We start from the raw sequence: 16,546 nt of genomic DNA, 5'->3' as shown, positions 1-16,546 counted from the left end.
GTTGGAATTAATTGTTTGGTTTTCCGGTAGGAGCTCATAATAGAGGACTCCCTTCCAATTCCGCCATATACACAACATCCCCTTCTTCAGGTGAAGACTGGCCTTTGGTGTAGTTGGTGGTAGTTCATTTCACTTGCTCCACGATCTCTTCCATTCCATATTATTGTACAGTGTCCACTTTTCATTGCCCATCACAATTTGTTTTAAAAACAGAACGTTTTCATTACATTTAAGTAGAGCATTGCATGTGGAAATATGGTTAAGAGGGGTTTTTTTTGCTTAACTTATGTGGAACCCAAACATCAAAGTGATTAACATAACCAAGCTGGTGCAAATGATTTTCAATGCTTGATTTGAATATTTTGAGTATGTCAGCTGTCTCCCTCGTGGTATAACATTGATTGTTCTCAGTTAATGTCTCCATTTGATCGCTATCAACTTCAACTGGTCTACCAGACCATGGAGCATCGTCCAGCAAGAAATCTCTAGCATGAAACTTCGCAAACTACTTTTGACACATTTGGTCAGTCACAGCACCTTCTCCATACACTGCACAAATCTTTTTTTGCGTTTCAGTTGCATTTTTACCTTTCTTGAAATAACAAAGCATAATATGCCAAAGATGTTGCTTTTTTTCTTCTATTTTCAATATTAAAATGTCTGCACAAAAATTCACCAATTTTGATAAGTCTTTTTTTAAATGCACTCTGATATGACAGCTGTCACATATAATCTAACAAAATTGTTTCAAATAAAGTTGAAGAGAACTAAGTGCTACTAGAGCCATCTTATGGAAAAAACAAAATGAACTTTTGGCCAACCCAATAGTTGCTTCCTAGATTTTATTCCTGCTTGGAATAAGTTATTTATGAATGAATCAAGGATTTTTTTCTGGAGGATTCCAGAATCTCACTTTGTTTCCCCTTCTAGTCACTACCACCAGCCCCTAACAATCAGTACTCCTTCCTCAGGCTCTGTCAAAAGTAACAGATGTCTTCCTAACATCTATCACTGCCAATTAGTTTTGCCTGTTTTTAAACTTTACGTAAGTGAAACCATACAGTATGTGCTCTTAGGTCTGGCTTCTTTTGTTTTGTTTAATATCATGTTTTTGAGTTTCATTCGTGTTGTGGCGAGTAGCAGTTTATCCATTCTTGCTGCTGTATGATAGTTCATTGTTTGACTATTCCACACTTTATGCATTCTACTGTTGATAGACATTTGGTTTATTTACAGTTTGAGGCTTTTATGAATGCTGCTCCTGGGAACATTCTCATACATGTCTTTTAGTGCATATCTTGTCGTATTCATTTCTGTTGAATTCCCAGAAGTGGAATTGCTGGGTTGTGGATGACACATATATGTTCAGCTTTAGTAGATACTATCAGTTTTCCAAAGTGGTGCTACCAGTTCACACTCCCACCAGCACTAAGAGTTCCAGCTGTGCCACATTCTCACCAGCACTTGGTATAACTCACTACATTTTGATTTCTTCTCTTACCACTCTGTTGAACTGCCCTTGCCAAGATAAATCTGACAGTTTTTCATCTTCATGTTCCTTGTCCATTTTGCAACATTGATGAGCTTGCCTATCCATCCTTGAAACGTTCTATTCCTTTGGATTCTGTGATACCAGTCTCTCCTGTTTTCCTCCTACCACTTGGTCACTTCTTCTCAGTTTAGTTCTCAGCTCTTTATCCTCTCTTCATCCCTTAACTGTAAATGTTCCCCAAGGTTTATCTTTAGTTTCTTTCTTTTAACTCTATTATATGTTCCCTGGGTGATTTTTATCTACTTTCATGGCTTCATTTGCCACCTATATTGCGAAAGTGCCCAAATTTATATCTCTGATTAAATCACTCTTCTGAGTGCCAGACCTGCTTATCCAGCTATCTACTGAAATATTCCACTTGGATTTCCAAAGATACCTTGAACGTGTATCTCTATAAATATACCATAATTTATTTATTCTATTGTTGATGGACATTTGGGTTGTTTTCAGTTTTTTGCTATATTTTTCTTCTTCATGAAAATTTATTCCTTTTCCTACATTTTCTGTTTCAGTGAATAGTACCACCCACATCTACCCAGTTGCCCAAGCCAGCAACTTAGGAATTTTTGTTTACTACTATACTTTACCACTTCTCATCATCAGCCCACCCTATTTACTCAGTCACAAATCCTGACTATTGTCCTTCTCAACAACAGCTTCTTATCTGGTCTCCCTGTTTACCTCAAATTTGTGTCACTCTTATTTTAAATCCTTCAGTGATTCTCCCTTGCCTGTAACTTGATGAAGTCCAAGTTTCTTAGCATGGAATACTATGGCCTCTATGATTTGGTCCTTACTGTTCTTTTTCATTTTACATCTCTCCTCTTCACTTCTGTGCTCCAGCTTTGCTGAACTACATTCAGCAACTCAGATGTATCATGTTCTCTTTATATACCCTGTGCCTTTCTAATTACTTCCACTTCTTTTTTTTGCCTGGCTAACTCTTATTTGTTCTTCAACCCTAAATTAGATCTCCCCAATATTTTTTTTTTTTACCTTTTTCTCCCCCAAAACATTCTTTTGAGAAATATTTCCTAACTGCCTCTAAGAAAAGACAAATTGTTCACTACTCAGCTCTTCCATTAGACTGACAGCTCCTTGAGGACAAGCACTATTTTTAAATCCTTTTTTGTAACTTTGGTGTCTAGCACATGGAGGCATTCCTAAATACTTGTTGGCTAAATAAAATGCTCTGAATTGAATAATTTAAATTGAGCATAAAGTACCTATTGTTATGCACACTGATTTTTTATTGTCTTGTACACACTTTTTGATTTTGATTCGGAGATCTAGATACTGAAGAAATAAATACTTTGTTCTATAAGGTACCTTATACCTTGGAGTCCCATGTGATTGGCACAAATCTGGATTTGCCCTCTCTATGTCAGATTGGTGGGAATTCTAGCCTTAGACGCATAGAATGGCTCATGGAATCCCTGTAAGAAACTTGGCAGCTTCAGGCTACTTTGGGAGATTTCTCTTAAAAATAGGGAAAATATGGAGTCACCTCACTCTGTAGGGGAAATGTTCATTCCACAGTGGTAGAAAGTAGTCTTTGTTAAGAGTTCTGGATTGCAAGGTTCTCAGAGGTTCCACAAAACTTATCAGTTGGCACTTTTAAAGTCTTCTTTTGCCTTTGGACCTATAACAACTTAAAGTTCTTTAGTCTAAATGAGAGAGGAAGGAGAAACACCCAGGTTACCCCCTGCCCTTTCTTACAGGACTTAAACAAGTATGTACTTAGTTTTTATACTTTAGAATAATTTTATATTAAGTGATATTTTAAAAAACATATATTTCTTAATCATCTGTGTTAATTGCAGGGGCAGGGGAGAGATAAGGGAACTCATCCTCACTATTTGCTTATTATCTGTTGTGGTGACTATCTTTATCTAACGGTTAGTGTAATATATAATCAAATGTCAGATTGTGGTGTTCAAGCCCACTCCTTGGGTAGGGCAAATGGGATGGTCATCTTGAACCTTGCCTTTGTTGGTACAGGGTGAGGAGTAATCCCCCCTTACTCTTCTTTTCTAAATATGACTAAAATTCAATTCTAAACATTTTGGAAGGGGGAATGGGGTGGGGGGATTGGGAGCAGGCATGAAAGGGGCTCCTGGGGTGCTGGTAATGTTATACTTATATGTTCACTTCGATAATTTATTGATCTATACATATGTTTTATGTACTTTTCTGTACATGTCTTATGTCAATAAAAATCTTTTAGACAATTCAATTTAGAAATTTCTGTCTTTAAACATTTCTCAAGGAGCCTATGAAAGATGTTAATGGTGAGGCTCTTTTTAAGTGCCATTAGTTTTGCATGGTCCACTATGGGTTGAAGAACCTTGCCCTTGTGGTGTGCAGATTTTAAGTGGGGTTGGAGAATGGTGAAGGGAGAAATTAGTGTGGAAGAGTAGTCAGGAAAAACAAAATAGTTATTCATTCAGTAAACATTAACTGAGCATGAACCATGTACCAGGTGCTGTGCTGACATAGAAAACTTGAATGAGACTGGAGGTCAGAGTTGGAGGGAAAAATAAGATCTAGGTTATAGATCAATAATCCTGATTATAGATCTCTATTTGTCTTTACAGAATAATAAAAATAGCAAGTGCTTATTTAGCGTTTCTTGTTTACTAAGAGCTTTACGTATATTAACTTTTAATCTTCACGATAACTCTGAGATAGGCCCTACTGCTAATATCTCATTTTATTTCCTCTAATAGATGAGGAAACTGAAGTACAAAGATGCTTAAAGTCACTCACTTAGGAAGTAGTAGAGCTAGGATTCAAACCCAACTGTCTGGCTCCCTGTTTCTCTGTTCAAAATTACTGTGCTATGTGAAACTAATGCAAAAAATATTGGAAATGTAGGTTGACCTGGAGACACTACTGGAGATGGTCAGTAATCCTGCTTCTGGTACTCTGTGGTTTATGTATTTTGGAGCTCTGTGTGAATGCCTTTTCTTCTTTTTACAGACATGGCTGGATTCTGCCAAAGAAATAAAAAAGCAGGTTCGTGGTAAGTGAATATAGCCCTTTTTCTAGCTCTTTCTTTTTTTTAGTAGGTCAGAGGATTTCCAACCTTTTTCTGGCTGTGAGTCACTTTAGAATTCTGACTATGGCAGATGGCTTTGAAATTAAGATAAAGCCTTCCTTTGGAAGGTAGAGATTCCATAATAGAAAGATACAGCAGAGGTAGACACTATTGAGATGTAGGTCAGATCTTGATGATTTTTTTTTACAACTAGGCAAAGTGGGGGAAGATAGGAATGATTGAGAGAAACAGAAGGTGGAAACAAACAAAGAATAGAAGAGAAAAGGATATGGGAGTCAGTTCTCAAAATGGTAGTGATTGAAACTGTAGTAGCTTACAATTGGGAGTTTGCTGCCTGATCCTGTTCCATTTAAATTGTTCTGGACTATTGAGTTCTAACCTTCTCCATGTTTTCTTCTCTATAGTTCTTTTTTGTCCCTTTTCAACCGTCTTCTTCCAAATCGAAGTATGTAAGGAACTGTGGAAGGAAAAAAAAGAATAGAAGAAATTCCTTGCCAGTGACCCTTCTGTCATTGTGGCTTTCTCTTAGCTCCAAGCCCTCTGGCATATATTACTGCTGAACACCCTGCTCAGATTGGTGTCCTGGGATAGATTTTTCTAGGTTGAAAAAAGTCTAGATTAGCATTTTGTAGCCTCAGTCCCAATGGACTAAAGGGTAGAGACTTTACCCCGGCCCCCCAGTTATGACTAGATGTCCTTTTAGTTTAGTTTATTTTTGAGGAAACTTGTAGGAACTGCAATAGATGTTATTCATCATGATTAGTAGGTTTTAACTGTATCACCTGAAAACAAGTTTTATTTTTCATTTGTTTCTTAAAAGAAAACACTTTTGTTATGGTGAAATGTTTTCTTTTAGACCCTATTTATTTATATTTCTTAAGATAGAGAAACAAAATACTACTTTGGCCTGACAACTCTCCATATTTGCTCTCTGCCTATAAAATCTTGTTTTAAAATGCAAGTCAGAGTAAAAAATATTCAGAATATTTGAGACATGACAACAAAAAACATGATTCCAAGCCCCTTTTGATGAAGATACTTTTAATATTCAATATTACTCAGGAATAAATGATTGTACAAGAAGACTCTTTAGGAAGAAAAGTTAAAACAGAGTTTATGATGAGTGGAGAAGACTATCAAGTAGATTATCTTCCAGGCTATTGAAAAAAAAAGAAAAAAAAAACTCTCGCTAAGAAAAATAACCTGTGTTTGTCATTTTAAAAAAATTTGCAAAATAATAAAACCTCTTCCTTCAACATGGGAAAGAAAAACCGTGTCTGTAACACAAACTTTAACATCAAAATGTAAATATTTCATTGAGCCAAAGAGATGGTTGACATTTATCTATTGCAAAGATTTTGGGTTTTTTAAAAATAGTTTTCACGGGCTTCCCTGGTGGTGCAGTGGTTAAGAAGCTGCCTGCCAATGCAGGGGACACGGGTTCGAGCCTGGTCCGGGAAGATCCCACATGCTGTGGAGCAACTAAGCCTGTGCGCCACAACTACTGAGCCTGCACTCTAGAGTCCACGAGCCACAACTGCTGAGCCCGTGTGCTGCAGCTACTAAAGCCCATGCACCTAGAACCCATGCTCTGCAATGAGAAGCCACTGCAATGAGAAGCCCATGCGTCGCAACTAGAGAAAGCCTGCGCACAGCAATGAAGACCCACCAGAGCCAAAATTAAAAATAAATAAATTTATTATTTTTTAAAGCCCTTGAGTTAAAAAAAATAGTTTTCATCATACAAGTAATATATATCCATTGTGAAAAATTTAAGCATTATGAAAATATATCATGAAGCAAGTAAAAAGCCTGTAAATCCTATCCTCCAGATATAATCACTGTTAAATTGGTATGATCTGTAAGATTTTTTCTAGGCATATATAAATTTTGCTTTTCAAAAATACAATTATGTCATACATTGTTATATATTGTATTTTCTGTGTATTATGTCATTTTTAAAATAGGTGATATAAATATGAGGTATAAAATTAAAAGATACAAATGAATATAATACAAGGTAAACCTTCCTTCTTCCCCTCTCCTTTAACTAATTTCTTGTGTTCTGTCCAGAGATGTTCTGAGTGTATACAGACATACATTTTAATATAAATATGTATTTAATGCATACATTATATTTTATATATAATATACTTTAATATAAATATGTATGTTCTGTATGTATTTAATATACATATGCAATCTTTAACATAATTTGTATACTCTTTATATTAACATATATCAATTTATTTCATTTGTTAAAAATTTTTTAAATGATTATAAAGTTGTAGCACTATATATATATATTATATATATATATATACATTATATATATATATATATATAGAGAGAGAGAGAGAGAGAGAGAGAGAGAGAGCCAATCTTACTGATGGATATTTTGGGTTGCAGTAAACATGTATTGAATATATATGTATATGTGCACTTAGATGTATCTGTAGTAAATTGCTAGAAGTAGAATAAAAAGCATGAATGTTTAAATTTGTAATAGATATTCACCAGCAAGATTTTTTCTATATTTCAAAAAATATAGAAAAGAATGGAGGCTAATATAACAAATACCCATGTACCCATCACCTAGAATTAACATGTATTAACTTTTACATTTAAAATAGAACAGTACAGGTAAGGTTTATCTCTTTTGTTTTCCTCCTAGTCCCATCCCCTTCTCTCCCTATCCGTAGAAATCTATTTTCATGAATTTGAGGTGACTCAGTCCATTTTTTAATATTTTTCCTTCATATATCCATACCCATGTACAATACATAGTATTGCTTCGCCTATTCTTTTGAAATTTCCCTCAGACCTAACAATCCATTTGAACCTTCTTCTAAGGTTTATCAGTCTCTCTCCCTTCTCCCAGCTTAATATTTAGCTTTGTTTAACTTCCTTGGTTCTGAATAGAGAGATCTCCCCTGCTGAGTCAGGCTAGCAACTTCCACCTCCTTCTGGAATAGTACAGAGCAAAAGCAAGACATCCTTATACCTTCTGAAAAATACTGATATATAAAATAACACAAACTGTGTTTAAGAAATTCTATAGCCCAGGATATGCCCCTTCTAAATGTATCCTCCTCTCCTTCCCCTGTAGAAGTACCACTGTCCTGAATTTTGTGTTAATGATTCCATTGTATCTTTTAATGTTTTTAAAAAATTACCTAATGTATGACTATATACCTAAAAATATTGTTTTACCTTTTTGAATATCATATAAATTGAATTATATAACAGTTAATCATTTGTGACTAGCTTTTCTTATAAACATGATTTTGGAATTCATCTCAGTTGAAAATAAAATTTCACAGTGATATCCTCTGAGTTTTTTCTTTTCTTTTTCTTTTCTTTTTGGCTGTACTGTGCGGCTTGTAGGATCCTAGTTTCCCCACCAGGGACTGAAACTGGGCCCTGGCAGTGAAAGTGCCAAGTCCTAACCACTGGACTGCCAGGGAATTCCTCCTCTGACCTTTTTCTCTTGTATTCTATTTCATTTTTAAAAATGCTGATTTTGACCCATTAAACTGATTTCACAATGGATCATGATCCACAGTTTAAAAATCCCCACCAGGACTTCCCTGATGGTGCAGTGGTTAAGAATCTGCCTGCCAATGCAGGGGACATGAGTTTGAGCCCTGGTTCAGGAATATTCCACATGCCGTGGAGCAACTAAGCCTGTGTGCCACAGCTCTAGAGCCTGTGAGCCACAACTCCTGAGCCCGAGTGCCACAACTACTGAAGCCCGGGCACCTAGAGCCTGTGCTCTGCAACAAGAGAAGCCCCCACTTGCCGCAAGTAGAGAAAGCCCGCGCACAGCAATGAAGACCCAACGCAGCCAAAAATAAATTAATTAATTAAAAAAAACCCCACTGATTTAAGCTTAAAATGGAATTGCTAGATTATAGAGTATGTTTATTTTTAGTTTTACTAGATATAGCCAAATTGCTCTCCTTTAAATTGATTGTAATAGTTTACATCGCCACCAATAGTGTATGAGATAGTTCCTGTTTTCCTGTGTACCCAGAGGCAGGAATATTTTTTCGATTATTAATTTTTAAAAGTTTGGACACAATTTCAGACTTAAAAGTTGAAAGAATGGTACAAAGAATTCCTGGGTACCCTTCACCCAGATTCCTCAGATGTTAATATTTTACTATTTTATCTTTTCTCTTTATCTACACACACACACACACACACACACACACACACACACAAACTTTTTTCTGAACCATTTAATAGTAAGTTGCATCGTAGCAGCACCGTTCACAATAGCCACATTTTTCTACCCCCAACTTTCACAGTTGCTTTCTATATGCACTTTTTTTTTTCACTTAACAGTATATAGTGGTGGTGTATCTTTTCTTGCTAAATAAATACATTTAGGTTGTTTCCAGACATTTGCTATTACAAACAATATCTTATACCTGTATCATTTGACCACATTTAAGTGTATGTTTAAATACATTTATGAAAATGGAATTGCTAGGTGAAAGAGTATATACAGTTTTATGTTTTGATAGATATTCTCAATTATTCTCCATAGTGTTGTACCAGTTTACACTCACATCAGCAATAGAAGAAAGTGCTTATTTTCCCCACCAATCGTGGGTGTTATCAAGCTTTTTATATCAGTTAGCTCAAAGAGAAAAAAAAATCACACTTTGTAAACTATTGCTGATTTGCTTTCTTTAATGCTAGTCTTCCCATACTATTAAAAAATGGCCATTTATATGTTATGAAATAACTGAATTTGTGTTTAAAGTTCTTAATTGCTGAATTCACATTTATTGAACATTCTTTTAGCTGTCTTGTTTCCCATATTGATTTGCTCTAGCCAGTACATTTAAAAAAATAAATTTATTTATTTATAGCTGTGTTGGGTCTTCATGCTGCACATGGGCTTTCTCTAGCTGCAGTGAGCAGGGGCTACTTTTCGTTGCAGTGCACGGGCTTCTCACTGTGGTGGCTTCTCTTGTTGTGGAGCATGGGCTCTAGGTGCGTGGGCTTCAGTAGTTGTGGCTCGTCGGCTCTAGAGCACAGGCTCAGTAGTTGCAGCGCCTGGGCTTCATTGCTCCGCGGCATGTGGGATCTTCCTGGATCAGGGCTCGAACCTTCGTCCCCTGCATTGGCAGGTGGATTCTTAACCACTGTGCCACCAGGGAAGCCCTCTAGCCAACACATTTTTTATAGGTAGCATAGAAGTCACCTTTTTTTAATGTCTATATGGGAATTATAAGTTAACAATGATTAGATTATTAACATATCAATCTTTACAACAGATGGTATTTTACAGTATTTGAACTGTAAATATTGCCTCCCCATCCCCTTACCCTTTTTTTTTTTTTTTTTTTTTTTTTGTGGTACGCTGGCCTCTCACTGTTGTGGCCTCTCCCATTGCGGAGCACAGGCTCCGGACGCGCAGGCTCAGCGGCCATGGCTCACGGGCCCAGCTGCTCCGTGGCATATGGGGTCTTCCCGGACTGGGGCATGTACCCGTGTCCCCTGCATTGGCAGGCGGATTCTCAACCACTGCGCCACCAGGGAAACCCTCCCCTTACCCTTTTTATGAGAAACAATTATGGGGTTGGTTTTCTAAGTTCCATTTAAAGTTTTTGGGATGTGAAACATTAGAAGTGAGTTAATGGTAAACATTAGGATTGAGTAGATTTGAGACAAGTTTGTTTTATTGTCTGGAATTTGCCTTTTAGTTCAAATTTTGAAGGAAAATATCAACCATTTACAAGAGACTCCTGTATTAAATATTTTAGCATGCTTAAAACTGCACATTCATTAAGACATTCAAACTATTTCAAATTTTAATTTGCAAATGGTCATTGCCAGCCAATAGCAATAAAAATATTCGGAGATGAAATACTGTGAATGCAAAACAGAACAATGTTTGAAACACAGATGTTTGTTGTAGGGTAGTAGAGTCCAATAGTTAAAAGCATGGGATTTGGAGTAAGAGAACCTTGGATTCACTAGCTATGTATTTTCTTAAGCCTCTGTTTCTTCATAAATTAAATGAACTAATAGTAGCACCTACCTGTATATAAGAGGGCTAGCTTAGTACCTGGCATGCAGTAAGTACTTTTTTTTTTTTTTTTTTTTTTTGCGGTATGCGGGCCTCTCACTGTTGTGGCTTCTCCTGTTGCGGAGCACAGGCTCCGACGCGCAGGCCCAGCGGCCATGGCTCACAGGCTTAGTTGCTCCGCGGCATGTGGGATCCTCCCGGACCAGGGCACGAACCCGTGTCTCCTGCATTGGCAGGCGGATTCTCAACCACTGCGCCACCAGGGAAGCCCAAAATGTAGCTCTTAGCATCATAACCAATCATACTTATTTCTGACTGAGACCAGGCCCTACTCTTTGGGAAACTAACTAACAGTCATGTTAGAAAAACCTTGAAGGGGTAGCACTTAGCTGGAAAAATTGAAATGCATTCTCCACTTAACTTTTACTCACAATCTCTGATTTTCATTGTAGATAAAAAATACGAAACACTTGTATGAGTCTTAGGATTGAATTCTTGTAGTTTTCATACCTAAAATATTTTCATTAGAGCTATAGTTTCTAAGAGCCACCTATATTGCCTCTTCCTTCTTATTTTTAAAATAATCTCCTAATCTCACCCATATTAATGGGAAGAATGCTTTTGTTTACTTGAGATAATGTTGAGAGATGTCACAAATAAATAATGCCAACACCAAAAGAAAACATCCATGGATCACTTTGAATGACCTCTGAGGACCTAGAGTGGTATATAGATCACATTTTGAAAACCATTGCTACAAACATGTTCACGTATAGATTGGTTTCCTTTATGTTATTTTGCTTATATTCTTTTATAAACAGAACTATTATATTAAGTCAGGTAAAAAAATGAGGTACTCTTAGATGGTGTCTAAACAACTTTCTTCTTTTTCTTTTTGAAATAAAAATAATATTTCATCCACAAAGCATTGAAAGTATTAGGACACCTCAAGAAAAAAAAAGATTTTTTTGAATATTTTTAGGTATTTCTAACAACCAGAAACTTAGGCATAAGCATAAAATTCTTTTGTGTTAATTTTTACAGGTGTCCCTTGGAATTTCACATTTAATGTAAAGTTTTATCCACCTGACCCAGCACAGTTAACAGAAGATATAACAAGGTAAATAATCTATTAATAGTTAAATATGTAATAAATAATCTCATTATCATAAGCTCTGGGAATTTCTCCATTCAGAATTGAAGAAAAATGATGAGCTATTAAACCTAAGATTAAAAGTTTCTGGTCACTTCAAGGCAGGCTTGCAAATAAGGGATCCTAAAAGCCTCAAATATCTGTGACTCGCCTGGAGAAAACTGGTAGGGAATTAACCTTGCTTATCATGGGTATTATGCCATGCTGTGGACAGGGAACCTATAAACCATACTATCCTCCAAAGGATAAGACACAAATATAGTGGCAAAACAGCTCTGCCGTTTTTTTGTTTGTTTTAAATACTCCTCTCCCACCATGCTGTTTCTTAAGGGATCAAAAAAGCTAAAGTCTCAGCGTTACTATTTTTTCTTCCTTTTCCCCTTTTAAATTGTATGATTAGCTATGTGAACTGAACCTTCCTCAGTAATTTTTGAGCCCACTTAATTTATGAAATAAATCCTGTACTCTTTAAAAATAGCTTACTGATTCCTTTTTAAGAAAGTGGCCTTTATTGGATTCTATATAAATACTGAATATTAGCAAAAAAGGAAAAAGGAAAAACAGTATATAGTAAAGAATACTACTCTACATATGTATATCCATAGCATCTTGCATAGAGCCTTATACATAGTAGGTATTTGGCAAATGTTTGTTCAATTGAATTGTTGGTTGTTGAGAAACTGCTTTCTAATTCTGATTTTGCTGTCAACTATCTGATTTCAGACAAATATACACTCTCTAGGCTTCAGTTTTCATCTCTCTCAAATAAGAATAGCCTAAGACTATTAAAAGGTCTGCTTGTTAAGTACTGTGAAATGTCTATGCCATTTGAAAAAATTATTCTTTGTCCAGTTATCCTTAGTACATTCTTGAAGTTGAGATGCCATATCTCTGCCTGAAAAAATTGTCTTGGTTATTGCTTTTTCACGGGTAATATTTGTCTCTTAGAGTTGCTACTTATTCATCTTTCTTCATTAAGGTTTATTATATATACAACAAAACAAATCCCTAAAAATCTGTATTAATTACCTACATTTTAGAAGAGTTTAAGATTCTTATGATTTGATTGGCATTGCTCTGACTTTTTAAAAAAGATGTATGTAGTGACTAATCATAGATAGCAAAAATGTTTGCGGGTGCATATGTTGTTCAGCATCTAATTATGGTCAAGTCAAAGATATGATTCTAATTAATATAGTTTTCAATTTAATCATACCTCCCAGCTTTCCTGTTTGGTAAAAGAGTCTGAACTGGTTAACCCAGTCAGAACAAGGGCTAAGGAGGTCAGGGCCATGGGTGTGAATACGATATGGTGTGTCTGAAATATGTAGGGTCACTCAGTTTGTGGGACTTAACTGTTTCAACCCCCACCTGAATTCCCTATAGTTTAGCATACAGGTGGAATCGGTCTTACAAGATGATAGTGTGTGGAAGGCTGCATGCAATTTAAGCCCATCTTGGAAGTCAGTATCTACGCATTTGGCAAAGCAACGTGATAGAAAAGAAAGGACCCAATTTGGGGGCCAAGCAGCCTTTATTTCTATCTGACACTGAAATAGTACAATGAACAACCATATACCCTCTACCTACGTTGAACAATTATTAATATTATCTCATATTTACTTAATCATTCTTTTTCTTTCTCCCTCCCTACATCTCTCTCCCGTTTTCTTCCTTTCTCTCTCTCTGTATTTTGTTATTGTTTTTGTTGCTGACATGGTAACATCTTTTCTCTTTGGCTGTAGGTATTATTTATGTCTTCAACTTCGGCAGGACATAGTTGCAGGACGTCTGCCCTGTTCATTTGCAACCTTAGCATTATTAGGTTCTTATACCATCCAGTCTGAGCTGGGAGACTATGACCCAGAACTCCATGGTGCAGATTATGTTAGTGATTTTAAACTGGCCCCAAATCAGACCAAGGAACTTGAAGAGAAGGTCATGGAACTGCATAAGTCATACAGGTAAATATGTCTCCAGGATTTGTTCTGTGTTTACTTTGACAGTAAGTTTAAACCCTTGACCTGGGATTGATTCAGTGTTTGCCTTAGTGGGAAGTGGTGCCATAGAAAGAATCAGCTTGAACTCAGTTCCCTCCCAATTGCAAGTCATTTAAACCCTCTGAACCTCAGTTTTCTCATCAGAGTAATAGGTGTTGCATTGTTGGATGAAAACTAAATGAGGTAATATATGTAAAGCACTAAGCACAGTATCTGGCACATAGTAGGTGCTCAATAAATGGTAGCTCTTATTATTGCCTTACCTTTTTTTTTTTTTCCAGATTTTAAATGTATTATGCTGTATTAGATGCCTTGAGAACTTTAGAGCAGAGGTTCTTAACTTGGGGTCTATGTACATGGATAGACTTCAGAGGGCCCATGAAACCCCTGAAGGTATTTTTAAAAGTATTTATTGAATTCACTAATTTTTTTTTCATGGAAATAATTTGTTAATGTTGGGAGGTATAACACAGTGATCAAGAACAAGTTCAGACTGAGCTGGGTTGAATTCTTGGCTCTGCTTGGTCCTGGCCTGTGACCTTGGGTAATTCACTTAATCTCTCTGAGCCTCAGTTTCCTTATATGTCTGATAGAGATCATTACCTCAGAGGAAATAGGGTGAGCCATAGGATTAAAAAAGATAATATGTGTAAAAACTTAATACAATGTCTTACATAGTAAAAATTCAATAAATGTTAGCTAATATTAAAGTCCCAGAAAAATTTGTGTTTCTTCCTACCATACATCCCACTGTTATTTGAGTGACTTGTTATAGCTAAATTTTACAAGCTGCCTTAGCATATTAAGGAGACTGTCTGATCCTGGCCTTGAGTTGGTACCCTGAATTATGTTAGCATGAGTTAGGCTAGGATGCCCCAAAGGGTCATACTGCTGAGAAGCCCAGAGTGGTCTTAGTAGGCTTTTTCATGGTAGGAACAAGTATTCTATTTGGCCGTTGAGCCATCTTATTTTCCTTAAAGTGGTTCCAATAGGATTGCATGGATTGAGATGCCTCAAATGAGAGAGTTTGAACTCAAGGTGCCTCAATTCTGGTTGCCTTATTCCCCCTGTAGGTTCCGGTCCCGCAGTCATGAGAATCATAATGAGGACTTTAAAGTCTACAACCTACATAGCAATAGTCTTATAACTATCACCTTACTCTCCTGAGGTCACACTGTTTCTACAGAGAACTGCTGAGGTTTGCTTTTCAAGTATGAGCATATACATTACAATGCTCTGATATCTAAGACCACAAATATATCACTTTCAACTAGTTGATGATTGTAACTTAAGCATGTTGTATTGTCCTTAAATATGTTTTTAATATACTTATTTATATTCTGATTATAATTCTAGAAATTTATATATATATATACATAAAATATATAATTACACACACATATATATACAAAAGCAAGTAGTGGAAAGAAGCAATCAATTAAAATAATTTGATTTGTTAAAATGTCAGGATTGTAGGGAAATGTTCTTTTTTTCTAATAATTTAAAAATAATTTTTATTGGTAGTGTAATCTTTGAGCAATCAATAAAATGGTAAAAGAAAATATTTTACTGCTGCTGTGGAGCAAAACAGCAGAAAATAGTGGTATCAGATTATGATTGATACCTAACTTCTGTCTCTGATGATTTTTTTTTTTTTTTTTTGTGGTACGCGGGCCTCTCACTGTTGTGGCCTCTCCCATTGCGGAGCGCAGGCTCCGGGGCCATGGCTCACGGGCCCAGCCACTCTGCGGCATGTGGGATCTTCCCGGACCGGGGCACGAACCCGTGTCCCTTGCATCGGCAGGCGGATTCTCAACCACTGCGCCACCAGGGAAGCCCGATTTTTTTTTTTTTTTAAGGAGCCCCAGTTTATCTGTCACTCAGCTTCAACAGTTATTACCCCTGTAGCTTTCTTGAGTCATGTATTCCCCTCCATATTTTTCCCCAACAGTATTTTAAAGCAAGTCATATAATTTCACCCGTAAAAACTAAAGTATCTACCAGGATACAGACTTTAAGAACACAATACAACTATCACACCTAATAAAATTAACACTAATTCTTTAATATCTGATGATTCTTTTAATGGTTATTTGATCATAATAGAATTTCAGGTTTGGGAAGACTTTATAGTCTAAATCTCATGCAATGCTTGATTCTTCTTTATAGCATTGTTACATAATCATAATAACATTATAAGCAGCTAATTATTGTGTGTCTGTTATTATGTGCCAGATACTATGCTAGGCACTTTATGTATAATATCATATTTAACCTTTATAATCACCCTTTGCATTAGGCCAGCTCTTTTCTTTCTTTTTTTTAAAAAAATAAATTTATATATTTATTTATTTATGGCTGTGTTGGGTCTTCGATGCTGCATGCCGGCTTTCTCTAGTTGCCACGAGCAGGGGCTACTCTTCGTTGCAGTGCGCGGGCTTCTCATTGCAGTGGCTTCTCTTTTTGCAGAGCACGGGCTCTAGGCGCATGGGCTTCAGCAGTTGTGGCTCGCGGGCTCTAGAGCGCAGGCTCGGTGGTTGTGGTGCACGGGCTTAGTTGCTCTGTGGCATGTGGGATCTTCCTGGACCAGGGCTCGAACCCGTGTTCCCTGCATTGGCAGGCAGATTCTTAACCACTGCACCACCAGGGATGTCCCAGGCCAGCTATTTTCATATGGTGGTGTTTTACAGACTGCCGGCAGTCTCCAAGATTCTTTTTTTGTGTGTGTATTTAT

The 16,546-nt window shown here is 36.6% G+C and overlaps 1 protein-coding gene across 39 annotated transcripts in view; it reads left to right on the top strand.

The window, feature by feature from the left end:
- EPB41 (erythrocyte membrane protein band 4.1) overlaps positions 1 to 16,546 on the top strand; it is a 203,213-nt gene that overhangs the window by 92,440 nt on the left and 94,227 nt on the right. For all 39 annotated transcript variants that reach the window (XM_067013420.1, XM_067013456.1, XM_067013432.1 and 36 more), the window contains 3 exons: positions 4,535 to 4,577; positions 11,704 to 11,779; positions 13,558 to 13,776. In XM_067013420.1, coding sequence (XP_066869521.1) covers positions 4,535 to 4,577; positions 11,704 to 11,779; positions 13,558 to 13,776 — 338 coding nt within the window. The remainder of the gene's footprint in view (positions 1 to 4,534; positions 4,578 to 11,703; positions 11,780 to 13,557; positions 13,777 to 16,546) is intronic.

This window comes from Kogia breviceps, chromosome 1, assembly GCF_026419965.1.
Source record: "Kogia breviceps isolate mKogBre1 chromosome 1, mKogBre1 haplotype 1, whole genome shotgun sequence".
Taxonomy (NCBI): domain Eukaryota; kingdom Metazoa; phylum Chordata; class Mammalia; order Artiodactyla; family Physeteridae; genus Kogia; species Kogia breviceps.
Note: the sequence above shows the minus strand (reverse complement) of the source record. Positions and strands in the feature narration are given on the sequence as shown.